Below are 23,390 nucleotides of genomic sequence, written 5' to 3' on the forward strand. Positions count from 1 at the left end.
CACGGCGTGTACATGCAACAACGTTCAGCGAGCGAGGCCGGCCGCTTACCTCGAATCGTTGCGAGGTTGCAAACAAAGGGAAGGGAGAAGAGAGAGAGAGAGAGAGAGAGAGAGAGAGAGAGAGTGCGCACACGCATTCATCGCAATGAGCACTAATTAGTAGGTGGAATTAAGGTGTACGCTCGGGCTTATTACAACGGGCCGATGTAATTAATCATCGTTTATTTCGCTGGCCGTTCGCAAAGCGGCGAGAGCCACCCTGCGGATCGAAAAGGGGGGAGGAAGGGGAGAAGCGCGTGGGGTGGCAGTCGGGTAACGACCGCGTGACGCTCGTCGAATCCGCGAGAGCGGCGCGGCGGCCGAAATCGAATTTTGAAACTCTATCGGACGGGGAAAGCGGGCGCGAACCAACACAAAGAATAATAGAACTGCCGGATAAAACGTAAACGTTAACAGAAATTGATGACCGTTCCTCGTCTACGCTACTATTTGTCCGCGCCAAGCCTTTTTTCCTCTTTTTTATTTTTTTGTTTCGTTTCGTTTCGTTTCGTTGTCGTCCACGTTTCCCGTGCTCCTTTTCCGTGCCGCCTCCACCTGCGCCGGCGACTGGCAACACGTGTTACAGCGCACAAATATTTTCGCAACGACCCGCTTCGGTTCCGGCTTCGAAACGAGCCCCGGATCGACCCAAACTTCATGATCAAATACATGGTTTTACTCGCTCATTCTCTTTCTCTCGTACACAAATACAGACACACTCTCTCTCCCTCTCTATAGGTCACGTCTCCGAGCCGAGGAAACACCGTGCACACCGGCCGGCCACATCGTACCTATAAATATCGGGGCGAACGCCGATGGAACGGCCCGCGCGGCTTTGGGCAACTGGCAACCCATTGGCAAATGATATACGGGAACGGGGCCGGAGAAAAATTCGGACCCACGTTTGCGGTGCAATCGTAACCCTCGAATCGACGCGGACACGTCGGAAGTTGAATTTGTCCGAGAGGGAGCGGAGAAATCGTTCGAGGAACGCGGATTTTGTGCGGTTCGTGGCGAAAACGAGCGTCCGGAAACGCAACCGTCGTGGTAGCAAATTTTTAGCTAATTTTTTCAGAACAGCAGAAGATACGGTAAGGAGCAAAAGTGAGCGCACAGCTTCCGGTACGGTGTAACTTTCTCGAAATTGGACGAAATGATTTGCAGGTTTTCTTAAATGTTAGGGGGACTAGTTTTTACTGCATCCACGATGACTAAAATACTTTTTTTTTATAAAAATTAATACATTATATATATATATATATATTATTCGTTCGAATAATTTACTGTATTCGAAATGCTACTCGGATAACATTTTATCCGAAGAATTTATGCGAAATGTTATTCGAAGAAATTATATTCGCGATATTAGCCGAATCAAATTTTATTCGATAAATTTATTCGAAATGTTGCTCGAAGAAATTATATTCGCGATATTAGCCGAATCAAATGTTATTCGATTAATTTATTCGAAATGTTGTTCGAATAAAGCTTTGTTGGAATGGTGCGCTTATTAATACTACTCTACTTAATACGCTTTTTACACATATTAAATGTGTGCATAACTAAAGTGATTTCTACTCCGTTTAATAAAATATTATTATTATTATTATTATTATTATTATTATTATTATTATTATTATTATTACTACTACTACTACTACTACTACTACTACTACTACTACTACTACTATTATTATTATTATTACTATTATTATTACTATTACTATTATTATTACTATTATTATTATTATTATTATTACTATTATTACTATTATTATTATCGTTATTATTATTATTATTATTATTATTATTATTATTATTATTATTATTATTATTATTACTATTATTATTATTGTTATTATTACTATTATTATTATCATTGTTATTATCACTGTAAACTAAAATTGTCGTCGATTCTAAAAAGATTGTGTGATTACGACTCCATTTCGAAAGCTACAATTCAATTGCAACGAACTTCACTTTTCCGAGAAGGATCTCATTTTCCAGGTCCGAGAGCAACGGCCTCGGACATCCACTATGGCGGTGATGTTGAGGCGTTCCATTCGATGGTGGTGCACGGAGCGAGGATAACCCTCTCCAGTCGTCGAGGGCTGCGGCCACTTAATTTTTATCCAACGGTAATGAGCAGTGGACATCGAGTGCGGCTCGCGGGGACGAATTAACCCCGCTAATTTAGTCGAACACGCCGGTCGAACGGAAAGCCCGTGTCTGGTAAACTTCGGCGGCGCAGTTTTAATTGCAGCCGAAAATTTCGTTGAAATATTTTATGAAAATTTCGTCACGCGAAAAACGCCGCGTCGGAACGCGAGAGTTAATCCGCTCTGGACGCGCGCTAGGCTTCCGGCTGATCTTTTTCGGGCGCCGAATTAAAGGGGATCCTGATGCAGCAAAGTCCGAATAATCGATACTTCGTTTCCCGAAAACGATGTGGTACACAACCTTCGCAACATATTCCGACGAAAGCGTCCCGTTCATTTCAAGAAACGTTCGCGACGAACTTGTGTCTTCGAAGCGCGTTTCTCGAATTCTTCGTTTTCGAGCTTCGACTGCACAACTTGACTGCATATGGGACAGAGTACAGCAACGTTATCTATACCTATTTTCAAGCAACATGATATTTGTGTGATTATTTCAACGGTACACCAAATTATATCTACAATCCCGAAAAGATTGATTCGCTATATTGTTCGAAATAAATTCACAAGAATGACCCCAATTTTCAGCAGTTTCCATCAAACTCGCCTTTCGACGCGTCAATTAACATGTCACGTGTGATCGACGCTAATGGTCAAGTCCTAATCATCGTAATAAGTTCGAAAATACCAAACTTTGTTAGAATTTTCAACGTACGATAGGGTTGAATGTTAAATCTTCTATGTATAGATGATGTCGGTTTAACCTGCACTTACAGCGATGATTTGTTATTTCTCATTTTCGGTGTCAATGAACCGAGTGACTTTGATCTCGTTGAACTTTTTCAAGCAGATATCGGTCATTGAAAGTGCCGAGCCTAGCTCGATCAAGATTTCAGCGCTACAATAGAGTCAAATGTACGTGTATCTTCCATAGATGGTGTCGGTCTAATCAACACTTACAGCGATAATCTGTTATTTCTCATTTTCGGTGTGAATTAACCGAGTAACTTTGATCTCGTTGGACTTTTTCGAGCAGATATCGGTCATTGAAAGTGCTGAGCCTAGCTCGATCAAGATTTCAGCGCTACAATACAGTCAAATGTACGCGTATCTTCTATAGATGATGTCGATTTAACCAGCACTTACAACAATAATTTGTTATTTCTCATTTTCGGTGTGAATTAACCGAGTAACTTTGATCTCGTTGGACTTTTTCGAGCAGATGTCGGTCATTGAAAGTGCCGAGCCTAGCTCGATTAAGATTTCAGCGCTACAATAGAGTCAAATGTACGTGTATCTTCTATAGATGATGTCGATTTAACCAGCACTTACAACAATAATTTGTTATTTCTCATTTTCGGTGTCAATGAACCAAGTAACTTTGATCTCGTTGGACTTTTTCGAGCAGATGTCGGTCACTGAAAGTGCCGAGCCTAGCTCGATCGAGACTTCAACGCGGGTTCTGGAGTCGTCGAAGCCGCAGATGCGAGCGATCTAATTCGTTTCACCTAGAAACGTCTGTTCGACGGAATAATTTGTTCGATCAACGACAAGACGGATTACAGCGGGCTTTCCCGGACGAGGGGCGACAATTACGAAAGGAGGAGATCGTTATTTCCCAGGCTCGGCTCGCGACAGCTTTCAGTAATTATCATCGGCGGCCCGACGGGATCCCACGGACCCCGTTCACAACACGGTGTCTCATTCGACCGACGTTTGCGAATTTCGCCGCGGAAAAGCAAATAACGGGAATCCTATCGTCGAATTAATTACTGACCGCCCGTCCTGTGACAACAGACTCCGAGCATAAAATTGGTCGACCGGCGAAGTCACTGTCAACGGGGCTGAACATTCGAGTCTGCGGAAATTGCGCTGACTGATTACGGTAGCGAATCGCGGTCGACGATATCGCTCGGACGTTCGAATCGATGACAAATCCTAGCAGCGCAGCTCGCCGCTGCGATAAACCTACGATGCGTTTCGATGACGAGAGAGAGAGAGAGAGAGTTAGAGCAGGTATGAATGATGCTTCGAGATATTTTTCGCATTTTTTCTTGCCGGCTGGAGTAAAAGTATCGACTCGATTTAAAAGCATCGACTCGACTTAAGAAATAGCGAACAATCTTTAATCGACGATTAATCAACGATCCGTTCGTAAGAGTTGTCGATTTAATTCTGGGACCTGTTAGGTTCAAATAACTTCGATTTTTATAATAATTATGGGTACTGCGTATTTTCATAATTATATGAAAGATGCGTTCTTTCTTTCTGGTCTAAAAGTGTCGACTCGACTTAAGAAATAGCGAACAATCTTTAATCGACGATTAATCAACGATCCGTTCGTAAGAATTGTCGATTTAATTCTGGGACCTATAAGGTTAAAGTAACTTCGATTTTTGTAATAACTATGGGTACTGCGTATTTTCATAATTTTATGAAAGATGCGTTCCTTCTTTCTGGTCTAAAAGCGTCGACTCGACTTAAGAAATAGCGAACAATCTTTAATCGACGATTAATCAACGATCCGTTCGTAAGAGTTGTCGATTTAATTCTGGGACCTGTTAGGTTCAAATAACTTCGATTTTTATAATAATTATGGGTACTGCATATTTTCATAATTATATGAAAGATGCGTTCTTTCTTTCTGGTCTAAAAGTATCGACTCGACTTAAGAAATAGCGAACAATCTTTAATCGACGATTAATCAACGATCCGTTCGTAAGAATTGTCAATTTAATTCTGGGACCTATAAGGTTAAAGTAACTTCGATTTTTGTAATAACTATGGGTACTGCGTATTTTCATAATTTTATGAAAGATGCGTTCCTTCTTTCTGGTCTAAAAGCGTCGACTCGACTTAAGAAATAGCGAACAATCTTTAATCGACGATTAATCAACGATCCGTTCGTAAGAGTTGTCGATTTAATTCTGAGACCTGTTAGGTTAAAGTAACTTCGATTTTAATAACAATTATGGCTACCGCATATTTTCATAATTTTACGAAAGATGCGTTCCTTCCTTCTGGTCGTCGAACAGAGAGATATTGTTCACGAATTTAACGATAGCACAGATTTAGGTTCATTGATTATCAAATTCACGATTACATTTCTGCATGCATTTTCGAAATGTTTTCATCCACTAAATGTTCTTATCTAAAATTTCCCACGTTCCGCGGAAGAACGTGCGCGTTATCGGCGAACATAAATCTTACTTTCCCAAACAGAATGTCAAGTATAAATCATCCCCTGCGGCACCGAGAAGGGGTTAATGGACCCCTGACAAGAGGCCTGTCGGTCGTAACGGGTGCGTGACATATGCATATACAAATCTGCAGGCCTGGCATATCTATGTCAAACGTGTACGTGAAATGTTACCTCTTCGTATTAGTTCGCGTATTGTAGACCAGCGACAACGGAAAGTTCTGATATTACGGTGTGAGCACGGATTATTCGTCGTGTAAAAATTTGAATAAAAATGCAAAACCTTCGATTGAAACTTCTTTCTACGAAATTTCGCTGTTTGAACGGTTAACTGTGGCGCCGCCTTTTCAGAGCGACGACGAGTATATTCGTCAGACACAGAGAAAGTGTCGCTATAAAAATATATATTGGATCAGAAAGGCGGCTTTATTTTATATAAAATTAACAATTTTATTACTTTTACTTACTTCTTTATTACTACTTACTAAATCAAATGCTCGTAAAAGTTAAAAATTCGAATTGCAATAATACTGCAATATTCATATATTTATTCATATTTTGTACTTATTTGTCTTATCCTGGCCTTGCTTCGAAATACTCTAAACGAAAAATTCTAATTCAAATTGCAATAATACTGCAATATTCATATATTTATTCATATTTTGTACTTATTTGTTTTATTCTGGCCTTGCCTCGAAATACTCTAAACATCTTGAAATTCGAAAATATATTTTTCTTTTCACTAAAATTACAATTTAAATGGCCAATGGGCCGCCACTCGTCGTGACACAAAATACTCCGTCACTTCTCCGCGACGAGTATACTCGTCGAACACACAGGTAACTGGTTAAATCATTGAAAAAGTCGAACGCGGAAAACACACAGAACCAACAGGCTTTCACGAGAGAATCGCGAAGATTTATTAAGTAGCCTCGCGTTGGACACAAAGCATTCGAATCTTGAAGCGTCCATTTGTCAAACCGAGTTGCTATATTTTTCAAGAGGGACTGCTTTATGCATCGAAATGTTCGGTCGCCTTGGTTTATGGACCCGGCGATCCTAAAAGGGCGCCCCGGATCTCGCCAGCTTTACAACCCTGTCCTTGGGGTGCACTTGTCAACATCTCCGAAAAAGGTGACCCGGGACTTGCTTAACCAAATAAAACCGACGGAACCGTGGAACTTCACCTCATCCCCGAGTAACGGACGAAGTAAGAGAGAGTCTGCGGTGAAGCAAAAAAGTCGAATTCGGAGCAGCACAAAAGAATGCCGATGAAGTTTCTGTCTTGCCGACGAGCTTTCCGTCTGCAACGCGAACCCTGAACTGCATTACAAATTGCTCCCGTATTTCTCTTTTTTTATCCGGCCGCGGAGCCTCGACTATGGAATTCGTCGCGACTGTACACAGAAAGTTTCGCGAGTTAGTCGAATCGCTGTTCTCTGAACAAGCGGTTTAACCAGTTAAGCGCGTCTGTCGTGTACACGCGTCGAACCAAATCTCTATTACGGCGCGTTCGACGTGTTTACTCGTCGTTAAAAACGTAAAATTACCATTTGACTATGGAAACTCGAAATTTTAATAAAATGTTACGTTGGAAACTATGAAGCGGACGTTTTTGTTTAGTCTGTGTTCAGCTGCGACTGTGTTCATTGTAATGCGCGCTCGATATTTTTATTTATAAATTTTAAAGGTATTCTTCTTAATCATTCCGTAAATTTTTTTCGGGTTTGTATCCCATTTCTATTTTATTCTTCTCCGAAACCAGATGAAAATAAAACGCGATTTACATCGTTCAACGCCCGTTTCATAGTTTTCAACCTAATACAATAAGAATATTATTTGGTGGGATGCTATATTACCTTTAGAATTATATATATTATTATATTATATTATTATTATATATTATATATTATATTATATATATTATTATATTATATTATTATTATATATTATATATTATATTATATATATTATTATATTATATTATTATTATATATTATATATTATATTATATATATTATTATATTATATTATTATTGTATTATATTATTATATTATTATTATATATTATATATTATATTATATATATTATTATATTATATTACCAATAGAACTGCCAAGTATTTTATACGGAGGGGGTGGTGGGAGTTAAGATACCGGTGTAAGACCTGCGAAGCGCCACTTTGTGTGGTACCGTGTTTCGAGAAATATCACACCGAACACAATTGAAATACTTAATATTTTTTTTCTACATGTGTCTTTCTTGTTCATGTATTTTATTATTATTTGAGAATTTTTCAGTTTACAATAACAATAACTTTTCAGAGATAAATCGTTAAGTTTCTCTTAAATAAAAATCTAGTTCTTCGTTTTTCATAAAATTTGTAATAGTCGTCATCGCTTGATTTTAATTCCGCACACTGTGTGACGGGTTTTTAAAACTAAAAAAATTCGCCGCTTAACAGGTGAAACGTTCCCACGTTTCGTTTTCCAACGAGAAACTGCGAGACGATGAAATCGCTAAGCGTAACCTCGACGTCGCTGTTTTCGAATTTCTTCGGACATCCTCCGCGAAGGTCCGGCCGAGGACGAAACGCGGGTAACGGGCGTTTAAGCAATATTAATGGGCGATCGCGCCCGGAGAACTATATACCTCTTCTGTGTCCCGTGAACTAAATTATTCCGACGAATCGTAAAGTTCTAGAGTCCACAATGTTTACGGGCGTCGCAGAGGTCCGAGAGATCGGAAAGTTCAAGTCTAAAGTTCCGCGGAGTTTTAAAGGCCGGTCGATTCAGCGTAAATATTTAGAACGCTCTTTCTATCTTCGGCGCGCCTTCTGCTCTGTAGAACCCGTTGTCCGATTTCACCGCTAAAGCGAGGCGGAGGTGTGCCCGACGGTGGGGCGAAACTGCCAATAAGGATTTTCTTGGGCGCTTTCTTGAATTGCTTTCCAAATCCCGATCGTTACCCGCGAAATACACTCGCGTGTACGATGCCGCCTACCCCCGAAGTAAATAGAGCGAGCTTCCTTCCTGCGTTCCCGAAATCTGGCAATTCCAGACTTAACAATTCAATAACGTCTCGCGAGCCCCGACGCGTTACCTGGTGACGTCACAGCTTCCTGACGACCCCATCAAACGGGGCAAAAACAAAACGTAGGTGTGTATTCCGTTTGTGGAATACTTTTAATAATATACTTTATGTAATGCTTTATGCAATACTAATTAATAATACTAATTATAATAATACTATATAATAACTGTACTATATATTATATTATATAATAATAATACTATGTAATAACTGTACTATATATATTATATTATATAATAATAATACTATGTAATAACTGTACTATATATTATATTATATAATAATAATACTATGTAATAACTGTACTATATTATATTATATAATAATAATACTATGTGTAATAACTGTACTATATTATACTATATAATAATAATACTATATAACAACTGTACTATATTATACTATATAATAATACTATTATATAATATAGTAATACTATATGTATAATAACTGTACTATAATATACTATATAATAATACTAGTATATAATAATAATAATACTATATAACAACTGTACTATATTATACTACACAGGGTATCTCAAAATTATGGTACTTCCGGGAAATGATGGGATCCTGAGATCATTCGAAGTAACTTTTTCCTCAGCGAAATTGCAATCCGCGGCTTTGTTTACGAGTTATTAAGGAAAACCTGTGACCAATGAGAGGCGAGATTGGCTGGCGCGAGGCGGGGCCGTGCCACCGAGCACACGAAGCCCAGTTCCGCTCATTGGCTCGACCGCCTCGCGCCAGCCAATCTCGTCTTTCATTGGTCAGAGTTTTTTGTTAATAACTCGTGAACGATGCCTCGGAGAACATTTTTGTAAAGGAAAAAGTTACTTCGAATGATTTCAGGAACCCCAAATTTCCCGGAAATGCCATAATTTTGGGACAAACCTGTATATTAACCAGTTAGAGCCGTGTTTGAGTATACTCGTCACAGTAAATTCTCCCAAATCGATGCTCCAATCGTGCACAAAAATCGACAATTTTGGAACAAGAGATACGATTATTCGAGCCTTGTGTTTTTATTGTTATTGACAACCGGTAACTATAAAAACGAGTCCCGCAAGGCTCGAACAATCGTATCTCCTCTCTCTAAATTCTCCATTTTTGTGTGCAATCCGAGCGTCAATCAGAGAGAATTTACTGTGTATTTTATGTCACGACGAGTATGTATACTCGTCGTCGCTTGATTCTCGCGGCACACACGGAGGTGCGCGCTCCGAAAAGGAGGCGGCACAGCAAACTGGTTAAAAAGGAGACTGCGTTAACTTCCGATTGTCAATGGGGGGAACAGCGGTCAAAGCATGGAACTCGCTTACGTTCGCAAATCGGACTAGTTAGAAAGTAGCCGTGACCGGTCAGAGCACTCTTATTCCCTTTGGTTGTTTTGTTTCTTCTTTTTTTTCGTCCGATAAGCAAACGTATTTGAGCAAGCGTTGGTCAAACGAGAACGACATAGCCGGCAATCGATGCACGCCACCGTTTGGCCGGCGATCGATGAATATACGGGCACAACCGTCTCCCGCGGAACGCGGAACCTGAAACGAACGATGACAATAGGCCATGAATTCCGCCGGTCGATCTTGCAACACGCCGAATCTGCATTTCCCATTTATATGGAAATTACAAAATCGCGCTTTTGTCCGATCAATTAGTAACGGTCGGTCGAAATGGGAGAGAGGGTAAGATAGAGATAGAGGGCCGGGGAGTGCGAGGGAGCGAGAAAATGGGGGGAGAAGGGGGGCCTCGGAATTTCGCGTGGACGTTGCGTGGCATTCGGAACGGCCACTTGCGCAATACGCTGACGCGGAGCGTAACAAGGATCCATCAATAACAGATGCGGCGCGATGGCCGAGCCCGCATCTTGGCATGATTTTGTATCGTTTTGGAAAATTTACTCTCAGATCGAGCATAAAACCGCGTCAAATTTCGCCGATCCTGTCGCCGCGCTGCAAAACTCTCTGGGCCGTTTCCTGCCATCCTGAGGTCGAAGGGGAAAATCTTGCCAACTAATCTCATCCGTGGAGATTTTTATCTCCCGTTCGCCGCGTAAACTCGTTAGTCGCGGATCTCTGTTTTTTCCCGGTTTGCCGACGCAACGGTTCGCGCCAGTGACCGTATTGGATCACGAGTCGTCCCGGTTCGTTCCGATTTCGCGCTCTCTTGGGAAAATAAATCCGTTACCGCGGAATATTGTTAATTAAGACGCCGACCGTGGTCCTCGCGGCCAAGAAAGTTTTACGAAACCGAAGGTAATTTATTCCGCGAGGAACGAAAGCCCCGGGGTTTACGATATTAATTACTCTCCACGAATTTTCTTGCGTTTCGCAAATTAGGCGCGCTCGATCGTGTCAGGGTCGAAGCTAACTATTAGATCTACCGGAATGTTCTGTCCGTTTTTGAATTGAAATATAACACAATTTTCATACATTTAATAATATTTATTGTAGAATGTACTTTCCATCGTTACTTATGACTTCTTGATTTAGAACAGCCTTCAGCGAAATGGTAAGATGAATTTGTCGCAACACGATGAATAATAATTACATATATTAGGTCTACCGAAAAGTTCTGTCCGTTTGAGAAATGAAAAGAAATAATAGATTTTTCATGAATTTAGTAATATTTATTGTACAATATAATTTCCGTCGTTACTTATGACCTCTTGCCAACGTGATGGCAAAAAATATATGTCTCAAATGAATATGTGCATATCTATTGAAATTTGCAATGGCATTATCGGACAGAACTTTCCGGTAGACCTAATATAATATATCATGTCAATATAATATATTAGGTCTACCGGAAAGTTCTGTCCGTTTTTGAATTGAAATATGACACAATTTTCATACATTGAATAATATTTATTGTAGAATGTACTTTCCATCGTTACTTATGACTTCTTGATTTAGAATAGCTCTCAGCGAAATGGTAAGATGAATTTGTCGCAACACGATGAATAATAATTATATATATTAAGTCTACCGGAAAGTTCTGCCCGTTTGAGAAATGAAAGGAAATAATAGATTTTTCATAAATTTAGTAATATTCATTGTACAATATAATTTCCGTCGTTACTTGTGATCTCTTGCCAGCGTGATGGCAAAAAATATATGTCTCAAATGAATATGTGCATATCTATTGAAATTTGCAATGACATTATCGGACAGAACTTTCCGGTAGACCTAATATAATATATCATGTCAATATAATATATTAGGTCTACCGGAAAGTTCTGTCCGTTTTTGAATTGAAATATAACACAATTTTCATACATTTAATAATATTTATTGTAGAATGTACTTTCCATCGTTACTTATGACTTCTTGATTTAGAACAGCCTTCAGCGAAATAGTAAGATGAATTTGTCGCAACACGATGAATAATAATTACATATATTAGGTCTACCGGAAAGTTCTGTCCGTTTGAGAAATGAAAGGAGATAATAGATTTTTCATGAATTTAGTAATATTTATTGTACAATATAATTTCCGTCATTACTTATGACCTCTTGCCAGCGTGATGGCAAAAAATATATGTCTCAAATGAATATGTGCATATCTATTGAAATTTGCAATGGCATTATCGGACAGAACTTTCCGGTAGACCTAATATAATATACATATCATGTCAATATAATATATTAGGTCTACCGGAAAGTTCTGTCCGTTTTTGAATTGAAATATAACACAATTTTCATACATTCAATAATATTTATTGTAGAATATACTTTCCATCGTTACTTATGACTTCTTGCCAGCGTGATTGCAACTTATAAATGCCATTTTTAAAAAATTATTTAGTTTTAGAGGCGAAGAACTCGACTAGTGCTTGATTGACATCAGCTTCAGTTTTGAATTTTTTTTCCTGTAAAAAGTTTTGCAAAGAGAGAAACAAGTGATAATCGGAGGGTGCTAGGTCTGGGAAGTATGGTGGATGCGACAGAACTTCCCAGCCTAGCTCTGCGATTTTCCGACGAGTCGCCAAAGCAGCATGTGGTCTGGCATTATCATCGGTAGCCATGTTTTCACGATCGCGTCTCGCTTAATAACGACACGAGACATCTTTGTTTCAGCTTATTTAGGAGAGTACATGTGTGTAAATGCAATGATAAAGAGAGATAGTCGTATATGTCTCAAATCAACATGTGCATATAGATTGAAACTCGAAGTGACACTATCGGACAGAACTTTCCGGTAGACCTAATATTTTCAGAGAGCCCGGAAAAAGTGATTGGCCATTTTCCATCGCCAAGAGAATGTCCGATTAGAGTTGTGTTAGCGGCGAAGCAGCGGTAAAATTCGTGGCGTGTGCGCGCCATTTCGTCGCTGTTAAAGCGGATATAGCAGAGGCGCGCGAAATGAACACATACGAATGAAATTGGAGCACTCCGGCTCTAAATTTAAACGTTCCGGACATCAAACTTTTTCGCGGATCAAGCCGGATAACGTGTACAAAGCGAGCAACGTGGAAACGAAAATGGCTCTCTCGATGGTGGACCTTTGAAGCCGGCGCTAGATTCGCACGCCACGGCTCTCTTATCGAAATGTATCTCACCTTTCCTTGCTCTCTCGGACGATTCTTATCGAATCCTTCCCCCCCAAGGTTGCGGTAGCACGACACAAGGTCATCTACCACCTAACTTAGACCTTCGGTGCTTTCCCCGGTCGTGCTTGAAACTACGCGATCCACCGATCGTTCGGAATTCTCAGATTCTTGGAGGAAACGAAGAATCTTCTGTTTTCTTTTTCTGACTTATAGTATTTCCATTCGATGTGACAAAGTGCATTTTATGCGTGTGAAATCGAGTCTTGCGGTGACTCGTACAACTCGTACAACTATTAACGATTTTTTAAACCTAAACTTTGTTAGTATAAAAATTATTTTGGAACGTGATATAATAATTTTAGCGGTGCCTCAGAGTCACCAATCGAGTGCAAAGGGTTAATATTTCTACTGCGAAAAACTTCCTAACGATTCACACCGATCCTCTGTTATTTTCTATGTATATCTGTGTATGGGAATACAATGATCGCGACGACTGGATTTCGAGCCTTGCGCCTCGTTTTTATAATTGTTGACAAACGACGACCGTAAAAATGAGCCGCGAGGCTCGCACAATCGTAGCTCCTCTTCCCAATTTTTTGTCGACAATTTTCGAGGTCTTTTATCGAGGTACAGTTTATGTAAAAAGTATTCGCCTACCTTTTAAGACGAAATAATTTCTTTTGTAACTCGTTCAAGCGATGTTCAATAGCAACTCTCGAAAAATTTGTTAGCCATTGCGTAGTAATCTAATTCCTTTGACAATCCCTCAAAAAATTTAGTTCTCTTGACTCAACTATAATAAAAATTACTCCGTTCTAAAAGCTGTAGAAATGCTTTTACCACCAATCGCAGATTTCGATGCGATTTCACATCCAAACAAGATCGCTGCGGCGAGTAGCGCGACTCGCAACACAATGAAAAGTGAATTAACCGAACTGGGTTCGAGCAAACATAAAAATGGCTCTTTCTAATCTGTTTCGCGGCGTTCCCTCGAGGTCTCACTATTCACGGACGGCAGACAAATGGCCCCGAATGGACATCGGGTGCGAATGAACGTTGTCGAACGGCGCGGCAGCACGCGCGTCGAAGGATGTTCTCGCGTGTGCACGAAGAACGCTCGCATTCCTCGTTCCCATCAATTATCGGTTCGCTAAAAAGCCCGTCGCCGGGCCGCTTAACAAGCCGGCGCGTATCCGCGGCTGATTAATTGCTCGCGAACGCAACGAAAGCGGATTGAATCGGCCGCGTGCCGCCGCCGTAAACGAGATAAACGACGCCGGATGAACGGCGAACGGCGTGCGCCCGACCGCCGGGATACGCGATTAGAGGCGAAGAAATGGAACGTTTCCGCGGCTCCGAATTCGAACGAACGAGGAAACGGACGCGGAACCGGTAACAATCGATTACCATGGTCGAAACGGACCCCGGCGCGGCCCGGTGGTGTCGCAGCCCGAGCCAATACGTGCCGCGACCCGGCGCTACGTTCTGCAAACAGCGACGAAAGTTAGGGCAAAGACAACGACCAACTTGCGCTACGGAGCCGTGTTACTGAAAATTGTAGAAACTTCAATGCAGATCAGGAGTTGCCGATGAATAGATCACGTTACGTGCGCGCTCGTGCACACACTGCCGGATTCCGCGGAGACGTTCCCTCCTGGACGTAATGCAACGGAGCTGCATTCGGAATTATCAAATTCCGGATTCGAAGGGGATCTTGGATTTTATCCAAAGCGAGACGAACTCGTTACGGAGCGCAGGAAATGCGTTTCAAGCTGATAGAGCCGGCAACGGTGTTCCGAAATGCATTCGATCGACAAAGAATATTAGAATAAACTCGCTTTATCGCGTGAACTTTTCGGCGACTTCGACGAGAACGATAGCAACGGAATTGTTTTTGATATTGTCGTCCAAGATTTTGTCTCGCATGCGTATGGGTCAAGGTCTCCGGAATCAGCGAGATGTGCTTTTGATACCGATAATTATACCTTCGCCTGTACACCGGCGAATTATTTCTTTTATCGCGAGCATCTGTGCGAATGACTGCGTATGAGTGGATTAGAGTTATAGCGGCGTAAGTCGCATTTTCATCGTTGTGAGGAACAAAAAAGTGTTAACGTTCACTGATATAATTGCTAAGGTAATTTGGAGCTACGTTAAATTTGTAGTAATTTGTAATTTTGTAATTTTGTAAATTATTCTATATGACTTTTTAACATTTTGGCGTGTATATTTTGTTATGAGGAACAGGAAAATGTTAACGTTCACTGATCTAATTGCTAAGATAATTTGGAGCTACGTTAATTTGTAGTAATTTGTAATTTTGTAACTTTGTAATTTTGTAAATTATTCTATATGACTTTTTAACATTTTGGCGTGTATATTTTGTTATGAGGAACAGGAAAATGTTAACGTTCACTGATCTAATTGCTAAGATAATTTGGAGCTACGTTAATTTGTAGTAATTTGTAATTTTGTAACTTTGTAATTTTGTAAATTATTCTATATGACTTTTTAACATTTTGGCGTGTGTAGATTACATTTTAAGACGTACGTCTAAAGTTTTGAAAATCTGACTTGCACCACTATCGTTCTACCGCACACGTATATACGCAAACAATAGAGAAGTACAATTACAGCATATCTGACAGAGGAATACAGTAAATGCTAAGATTGTGCACAAAAATGAACAATTTTGAAATAGGAGATACGATTATTCGAGCTTTGTAGCTCGTTTTTCATGGTTCTTGACAATTTGTAACTATAAAAACAAGGCTCGTATCTCCTTTTCCAAAATAGACCATTTTTGTGGACAATCTGAGCGTCAATTAGAGAGACATTACTGTACACAAAACTGGACAATTTGGGAAGAGGAGAAATGATTATTGCGGCTCGTTTTTATAGTCGTTAACAGTCGATAACTATAAAAACGAGTCGCAAGGATCGAATAACCGAATCTCTTCTTCCGAAATTGTCCATTTTTGTGGACAATCTGAGCGTCAATTAGAGAGACATTACCCTACATATAAATTCTAGAATATCTGCTCCATAAGAACACTTTATTTTCAATAGGAATAAATATTCTCTTAATTGAATGATATAAGTACAGTAAATTCTCTCTAATTCGCGCCTCAGATTGCGCACTAAAATGAATAATTTAGAAAGAGGAGAAACGATTATTCGAGCCTCGCATCTCGTTTTCATAGTCGTTAACAACCGGTAACTATAAAAACTAATCGCAAGGATCGAACAATCGAATCTCCTCTCTTCAATTGATCAACTTTTGTGCCCAATCTAAGCGTCAATTAGAGAAAACTTACCGTACATCTCTTGGAAATAAGAAAGAAAAGAAAAAAATATCGCGTGAACCGACGCGTCGGTCTAAGACATCGACAGTATAATTTCGTAGAGCCGCGGAAAAATAGAGGCAACAATGCTAGAAACTTCCGAGCCATTATCTTCGCGATACGGGCGCCACATCGTCTATCTAATCTCGCGGACTTATCCGCGTATCAACGATCTAACGAACGAACGAACGGGCGGCGCGCGTTTTCGTTTCGTCGCGTCTCGGAAAAGTGAGCTTCACTCACGGTGGCCACCCGTGCAGCTCGATAATCCGGATACGTCGGAAGAGACAGAACGCGAGATGAAAGGAAAAAGCGAAAGCAAACCGGGGAAAGAAAAAAGAGGAGCCGCTGCCGCTCGGTTACTCAACTAATTAGCCAATTTCCTTGCGCCGCGTTTCGCGAGGCCCTTCGTGACCGCACTCTCTCTCTCTCTCTCCCTCTCTCTCTGCATCAGGGGTAAACGGATAATCCTCCAGACGGAAAAAGCTCGAAACCGCTTCCACTTTATCAGTTACTTATGTAAATTTGTACGTTCGGGGCCGGGTAGGTAGGTTCGCCGCCGCGCGCGCGCGCGCGCCAGAGACGATAAAAGACACCGGGCGGCGGCGACGTGTGCAACATTGTTGCGAAGCCGCAACATTTTCTTACGCCCGGGCGAAATAGCGAGCACGGGAAAACGTTTCCCGGTGCTTTATCGCTCAACAAGGCATTCCGCGGCTTACAATACCACGCAACTTTGTCAATTAGGCATTAAACTCGCTAACAAGATCCGCGAGGGGTTTCTGTCCTCGGCACGAACACCGTCGACCGCCTCGGTTTTCACCGTTTTTCGATAACATCTCACCGTCAATTCCTCGGTAAAAATGGTTCTTCCAATCTTTAACCCTTTGCGCTCGAGTGGCGATTCCGAGGCGCTGCTAAAAATTGCTACACTATTTTTCAAAATAATTGTAATAGTGTCAGACTCGTTTGTATCTAAAAGACTGTTAAAATTGCAAGTTTTGTACTTGCCAATAGGCTTTCGTATGCTTAAATCGCAATAAATCATATAAAATAGAAAATATAATTAAAATAGCTTCGGGTGCAAAGGGTTAACAGTGTTCCAATTTCGAATCATGTTCCAATTCGTGATCAGTTTGCCTCTAACGAACTGTTATAAACGTTGGGCTCGCGTGGCAGCCGCAAAAAAGATATCTTTCTGAATTATTCAAGCATTTGTGCGGGATTTTTGCACAAGTCGCAACTAAACCGAATGCAAGATGAGCAATAAAAACGTTAAGAAACAACAAGCTCCAAGATTTGCAACTGCGAACCGCGTCGCGGGATGGCGATTCGAGCTTCGTTCGAGCTTTGCATAATTCGTTTGGCCCGAAATCCCGAAGATATTTCATTCGGAATTTTCATCGAAACTTTTCTGTTCGAACGTTTAATGTTTAGACTAGCTTTGTTTGAATGCGAGCTTTTAAATATTCATCGAGCAGAAGGGAGAGATATCCTTCTCAGTTTTCCTTCTCGCAGGAACGTCTCTGCAGAAACTAGAATGAATTTTTTATTTTTGACTTAAAGACTGTGGTAGAAAGAATATCGTAGTATAGTATGAATTTTTGACGATATATACTATATACGCAGATGTTCATATTTTACAAGCTCGTACGTGCTATGAATGCATAAAGGGGGTCCGCATTCTATCCCTTATTGTAGTTTGTTTCACGAAAAAAGGACCCAAGTTCATAATAGGGTTGAACGACCGACCCTTGAATGGAAGCCGGCTCGTTTCTTTCGAAAGCAAGCTGCAACAATAGGAATTAGTACAAAAACAGAGCCGGATTCCAGACATGAATAAAACCAATTGTAAGAGACGCCATCATGGGCGAATTAATTCTGATGGAGGACTGTCCCAAGAATCATAAAAATTAGCTGGTTTTTCAATACCTTAACTTTTTAATAGATTCTATTTATAATTGCGGAACTTAATAATTTCTGTTTTCTTCGCATAATTATTTTATTTTATAAAATATAAGTATTTATTACTAATAATTATTATTATATTAATAATAATTATTATTTATTATAATAATAATTATATTATTATTATTATTTCTTTTATATAACATATAATTTTTCATTATTATTTTATTTTCAGTCTCAGTGAAAATAAATACGACGTTAATAAATATCTGCAATCCTTTATTTGTGTAAAACGTATTATTTTTTATGACGTATTATTATTATATTCACATATTTATGTTTAAATTGTAAAAAATATGTAATAAAATTTATAAATTTCGTGATGTACGAAATTATGTACGTGATAATTATGATTGTCATGTTCTTTTCGTTACTTTTCATAAAACTTCAATCAGGGTAATAGAGCCAGTTACTCTGTGGCGTGACTAATTACTGTTCCTCTGGTTTGTTTTCGGGCGTAATTAACTCTATATTTATCGAGCAAGATATATTCAATTTTTTAATTGAAAATTAAACGAAGTAAAAGAATAAAAATATTTAGTATGTCTTATTCGATAAATATACAGTTAATTATGCCCGAAAATAAAGGAAAGGCACAGCAATTGGTCATTCCACAGTAACCGGCTCCACTACCACACACATATACATATAAATTCTAGAATATCTGCTCCATGAGAACACTTTATTTTCAATAGGAATAAATATTCTCTTAATTGAATGATATAAGTACAGTAAATTCTGTCTAATTCGCGCTCAGATTGCGCACTAAAATGAACAATTTGAGAAGAAGAGATACGATTATTCGAATAATCGTGACTTCTCTCCCTAATTGTCCATTTTCATTTCCAAGCTGAGCTTTAATTAGGTCGAATTCACTGCACCAACAGAATTTCTTCAGAAACGAGAAGTACCGTACATTAAAATGCCTGCTTAAAACAGTAGCAAGGAACCCGAGAGCATACGAATAATAGCAAAAAATGGATGCTCGGCGACTATCGGAGATCTTATCGCTTAATTGCAACGCGAAACAAGCGTCTCCCTAGCACATCGGCGGAGGGGCCCGCAACATCTGCCGCCACCTAACACGCGATCATTACGTTCGATTACTCAAGGCCCTTCGCAGTCGCCTAATCTTTCTTCTCGCGAGGAGCTGCCTCGGATCGATCGTCCCGCGCGATTCAGCGCGCCCGAAAATCGAGCATATCCGCCGAAACTCCGACTGGTTCGCGGTCGCTAGACGCGGCCGCAAGTCACGCTAATTAATTCAGGGTGTCGAAGAGAGTCGGGCGAACAGCGCCCCGTTCGTCGACGCGTCCGACGATCGTGTCTCCCGCGATCAAAGGGTGTATCGAGAGATTAATAGAAAACCAGCCTCGGATCTCTGTGTATCAGCGGCTAATTCACGAGGCTGGGATCGAAAAAGCTGGAAGCACGCGTTCGCGAACACGGTGCAGCCGTGACAGCCGACATTAATCGTTGCCACGTGCTACGTATTTGTCTTCCCGAGTTCGGGAACAAGCCGCGTTTGCCCACGTCCGCTCCGGCTCGCCCGCTCGGCCGGAGCTTTCAGGCCAATTTCAGTGAAATCTTAACGAGATTCGCCGGTCGTTTACCCGCGGAAAAAGGATTCCGAGCGGACGTGATCGATGGACGCTTTAACAGCCGCGTATAAATAGATCACGCGCGAGAAACGTTCCTCAAAAATGATATCGTTCGGCCGCACGTATGATTCTCGCGCGAGTTCGTTTTTTTTCTGCCGATCTTTCGTCGGTCCGCGCAAAACTTTCCAGCAGTTTCTCCCGGTAAGCACATTTGGAGAATCGTCGTGGCGATGGGAGTTATGTAAGTGTAACACGTAAGGCGCTTTCTAGGTAGAAAGTATCGACATTTGTTCGGAGACTCTTATCGGTCCGCAAGTTTCTTTTTTCTCGGTACGTTCGACAAGGTACGCGTGCTGCGCGAGATCATAGCAAATTCGAAAATCGTACGTTGTCGCAGAAAAATGGACGATTTGGGAAACGGAGATACGATTGTATAATATAAATAATTACAATATTATAGATAGATAATATATTATACATACTACAGATATTATAGATATGATCGTATAATATAAATAATAATAAAATTATAAATATAAATAAAAAAATAAAATATTACAATATATATATATAATAATAATAGTATATTATTATATATATTATATAATATTATATAATAATAATATAATATTATTATATTATAATAATCGAATAATTGTATCTCCTCTTCCCAAGTTGTCCATTTTTGTGTGCAATCTGAGCGTCAATTAGGGAGAATTTACTGTACAGTAATTTCTCATTTCTCTAATTATAGTTATTGATAATCGGTTAAATTAATACTATATAATATATTAATACTATAAATCGTACAATCGTATCTCCGCTTTCCAAATTGTCCATTTTTCTGTACAATCGGAGCGTCAATTAGAAATAATTTACTATAATAGAATGAAGTCTATGTTGCGGTAAGATTCTACTTAGCGCAAAGAATGTAGAATCCTGTGTGGTAATGTTTCGTAAAGATCAACGGACGGTGATTATTATCCTCTGGAGGTATTCAACGAACCGAACGTCTGTCGCAATTCACTGGACAAGGACAAGTTATTGGCTATCAGCGGTAATGTTGAACGCAGTATGCATACGCAAACATATTATGTAGCGTGTGTAAGTATTAATAGATGCCGGTACGAACACGTGGGGTGACCAGTTGCTGTGCGTTTTGTTTATTTTCGGGCATAATTAACTGTATATTTATCGAACAAAATATACTAAATACATGTTCTGATTCTTTTATTTCGTTCAATTTTTAATTAAAAAATTGTATATATCTTGCTCGATGAATACAGAGTTAATTAATTATATCCGAAAACAAACCGAAGGCACAATAATTGGTCACGTCACAGTAACCGGCTCTATTATCCCGATTAAAGTTCTACGAATAAAATACTGAAAAAAGAAAACATGAAAATCGCAATTATACGTACATTACGAAATTTATAGATTTTATTCCATATCGTCCGAGAAAATTTTTCATTAACAATGGAAGTGGAGTCAAATTGTCGAATGTTTCGCACGATGAAAATGACGAGCTCGTGACAAATTAAATAGAAAAGATTAGAAAGAACATTCTCGTTGAGCCACGGGAAGCTAATATTTATTTCTAAAACTAACGCCAGTTTTAATTTCCAATAATTAACGCGATTTTGTAGGACGGATGCACATGTATAATGTTTTCGGCTTTTGACGTACGAGCGAATTCCTGCATCAAATCGCGTTTGTGATTTTACCGGAACACGCCAAGGGTAGTGTATGTCACACTATCAAGAGGAGAGGGAAGGTCATTGGGGTGTCTCTTCAGGATCGTTGCGCAATATGTAGCATTAAGATTCCTTAAAATGACGAAGTTATGATAATGTCGAGCTCAACCAGTCGGAGCAAATGTCGATGCATAATGCAACTGACATGAGACTGCAGTCTCTCTCTCTCTCTCTCTCTCTCTCTCTCTCTCTCTCTCTCTCTCTCTCACACACACACGAAACACTCCCTCCATTCTTTCTCTCTCTCTCTCTCTCTCCTCTCTCTCTCTCTCTCTCTCTCTCTCTCTCCCTCTCTCCCTCTCTCTCTCTCTCTCTCTCTCTCTCTCTCTCTCTCTCTCTCTCTCTCTCTCTCTCTTTCTGTCCGTGCTCCTCTGTCGCCAACGATCCCGCGTAAAAAAGAAACAGCTTATGCGAGAATAAAAACTTGGTTCAATACTTCATTTTCAGAGCCGGGTATAACCGGCACGCCGTTATGTCAACCCTTATCTCTTGAAAGTACTCCCGCCCTTGAGTCTACATGTAGAGGTGTTCGCATACTCGGGATACACACTTTGAACTTTTCAAATTTTCAAACTTCGCTCGCGTCGCGCGAATATGTGTACACCACTTTCAAATTCGCCGAGCGTCTTAAAAGATTTTAATAAGCGACTTTAAGGGATGAGATATATCAGTTTCTTTCTTCGTGTTGCGACAAATTCATCTTATTATTTCGCTTGAAGCTTTTCTATCAAATATATTTATTTTATATATTTAACGATCACAGGTTGTGCGATCTTTTTATTCTGAAACCGAAAAAGATTTAGAATAGCTTTCAGCGAAATAATAAGATGAATTTGTCGCAACACGATGAATAATAATTACATATATTAGGTCTACCGGAAAGTTCTGTCCGTTTGAGAAATGAAAGGAAATAATAGATTTTTCATGAATTTAGTAATATTTATTGTACAATATAATTTCCGTCGTTACTTATGACCTCTTGCCAGCGTGATGGCAAAAAATATATGTCTCAAATGAATATGTGCATATCTATTGAAATTTGCAATGGCATTATCGGACAGAACTTTCCGGTAGACCTAATATAATATATATCATGTCAATATAATATATTAGGTCTACCGGAAAGTTCTGTCCGTTTTTGAATTGAAATATAACACAATTTTCATACATTCAATAATATTTATTGTAGAATATACTTTCCATCGTTACTTATGACTTCTTGCCAGCGTGATGGCAACTTGTGAATGACATTTTTAAAAAATGATTTATTTTTAGAGGCGAAGAACTCGACTAGTGCTTGGTTCACATCAGCTTCAGTTTTGAATTTTTTTTCCTATAAAAAGTTTTGCAAAGAGAGAAACGAGTGATAATCGGAGGGTGCTAGGTCTGGGGAGTATGGTGGATGCGACAGAATTTCCCAGCCTAGCTCTGCGATTTTCCGACGAGTCGCCAAAGCAGCATGTGGTCTGGCATTATCATCGGTAGCCATGTTTTCACGATCGCGTCTCGCTTAATAATGACACGAGACATCTTTGTTTCAGTTTATTTAGGAGAGTACATGTGCGTAAATGCAATGATAAAGAGAGATAGTCGTATATGTCTCAAATCAACATGTGCATATGGATTGAAACTTGAAGCGACACTATCGGACAGAACTTTCCGGTAGACCTAATATAATA

At 39.8% G+C, this 23,390-nt stretch overlaps 1 protein-coding gene across 3 annotated transcripts in view; it reads right to left on the minus strand.

Annotated features, from left to right (window-relative positions):
* Positions 1-23,390, minus strand: part of LOC117218996 (neurobeachin) — a 317,626-nt gene that overhangs the window by 289,502 nt on the left and 4,734 nt on the right. Inside the window, exon 2 of one of the 3 annotated variants that reach the window (XM_033467809.2) lies at positions 9,008-10,031. The exons of the other annotated variants lie outside the window; for them this stretch is intronic. Within the exon in view, the coding sequence (XP_033323700.1) occupies positions 9,852-10,031 (180 nt within the window). The 3' untranslated portion in view covers positions 9,008-9,851. Of the gene's footprint in view, positions 1-9,007; positions 10,032-23,390 lie in introns of those variants that run through there. 3 annotated transcript variants of the gene reach the window in all.

This window comes from Megalopta genalis, chromosome 4 (genome assembly GCF_051020955.1).
Source record: "Megalopta genalis isolate 19385.01 chromosome 4, iyMegGena1_principal, whole genome shotgun sequence".
In the NCBI taxonomy this organism is placed as follows: domain Eukaryota; kingdom Metazoa; phylum Arthropoda; class Insecta; order Hymenoptera; family Halictidae; genus Megalopta; species Megalopta genalis.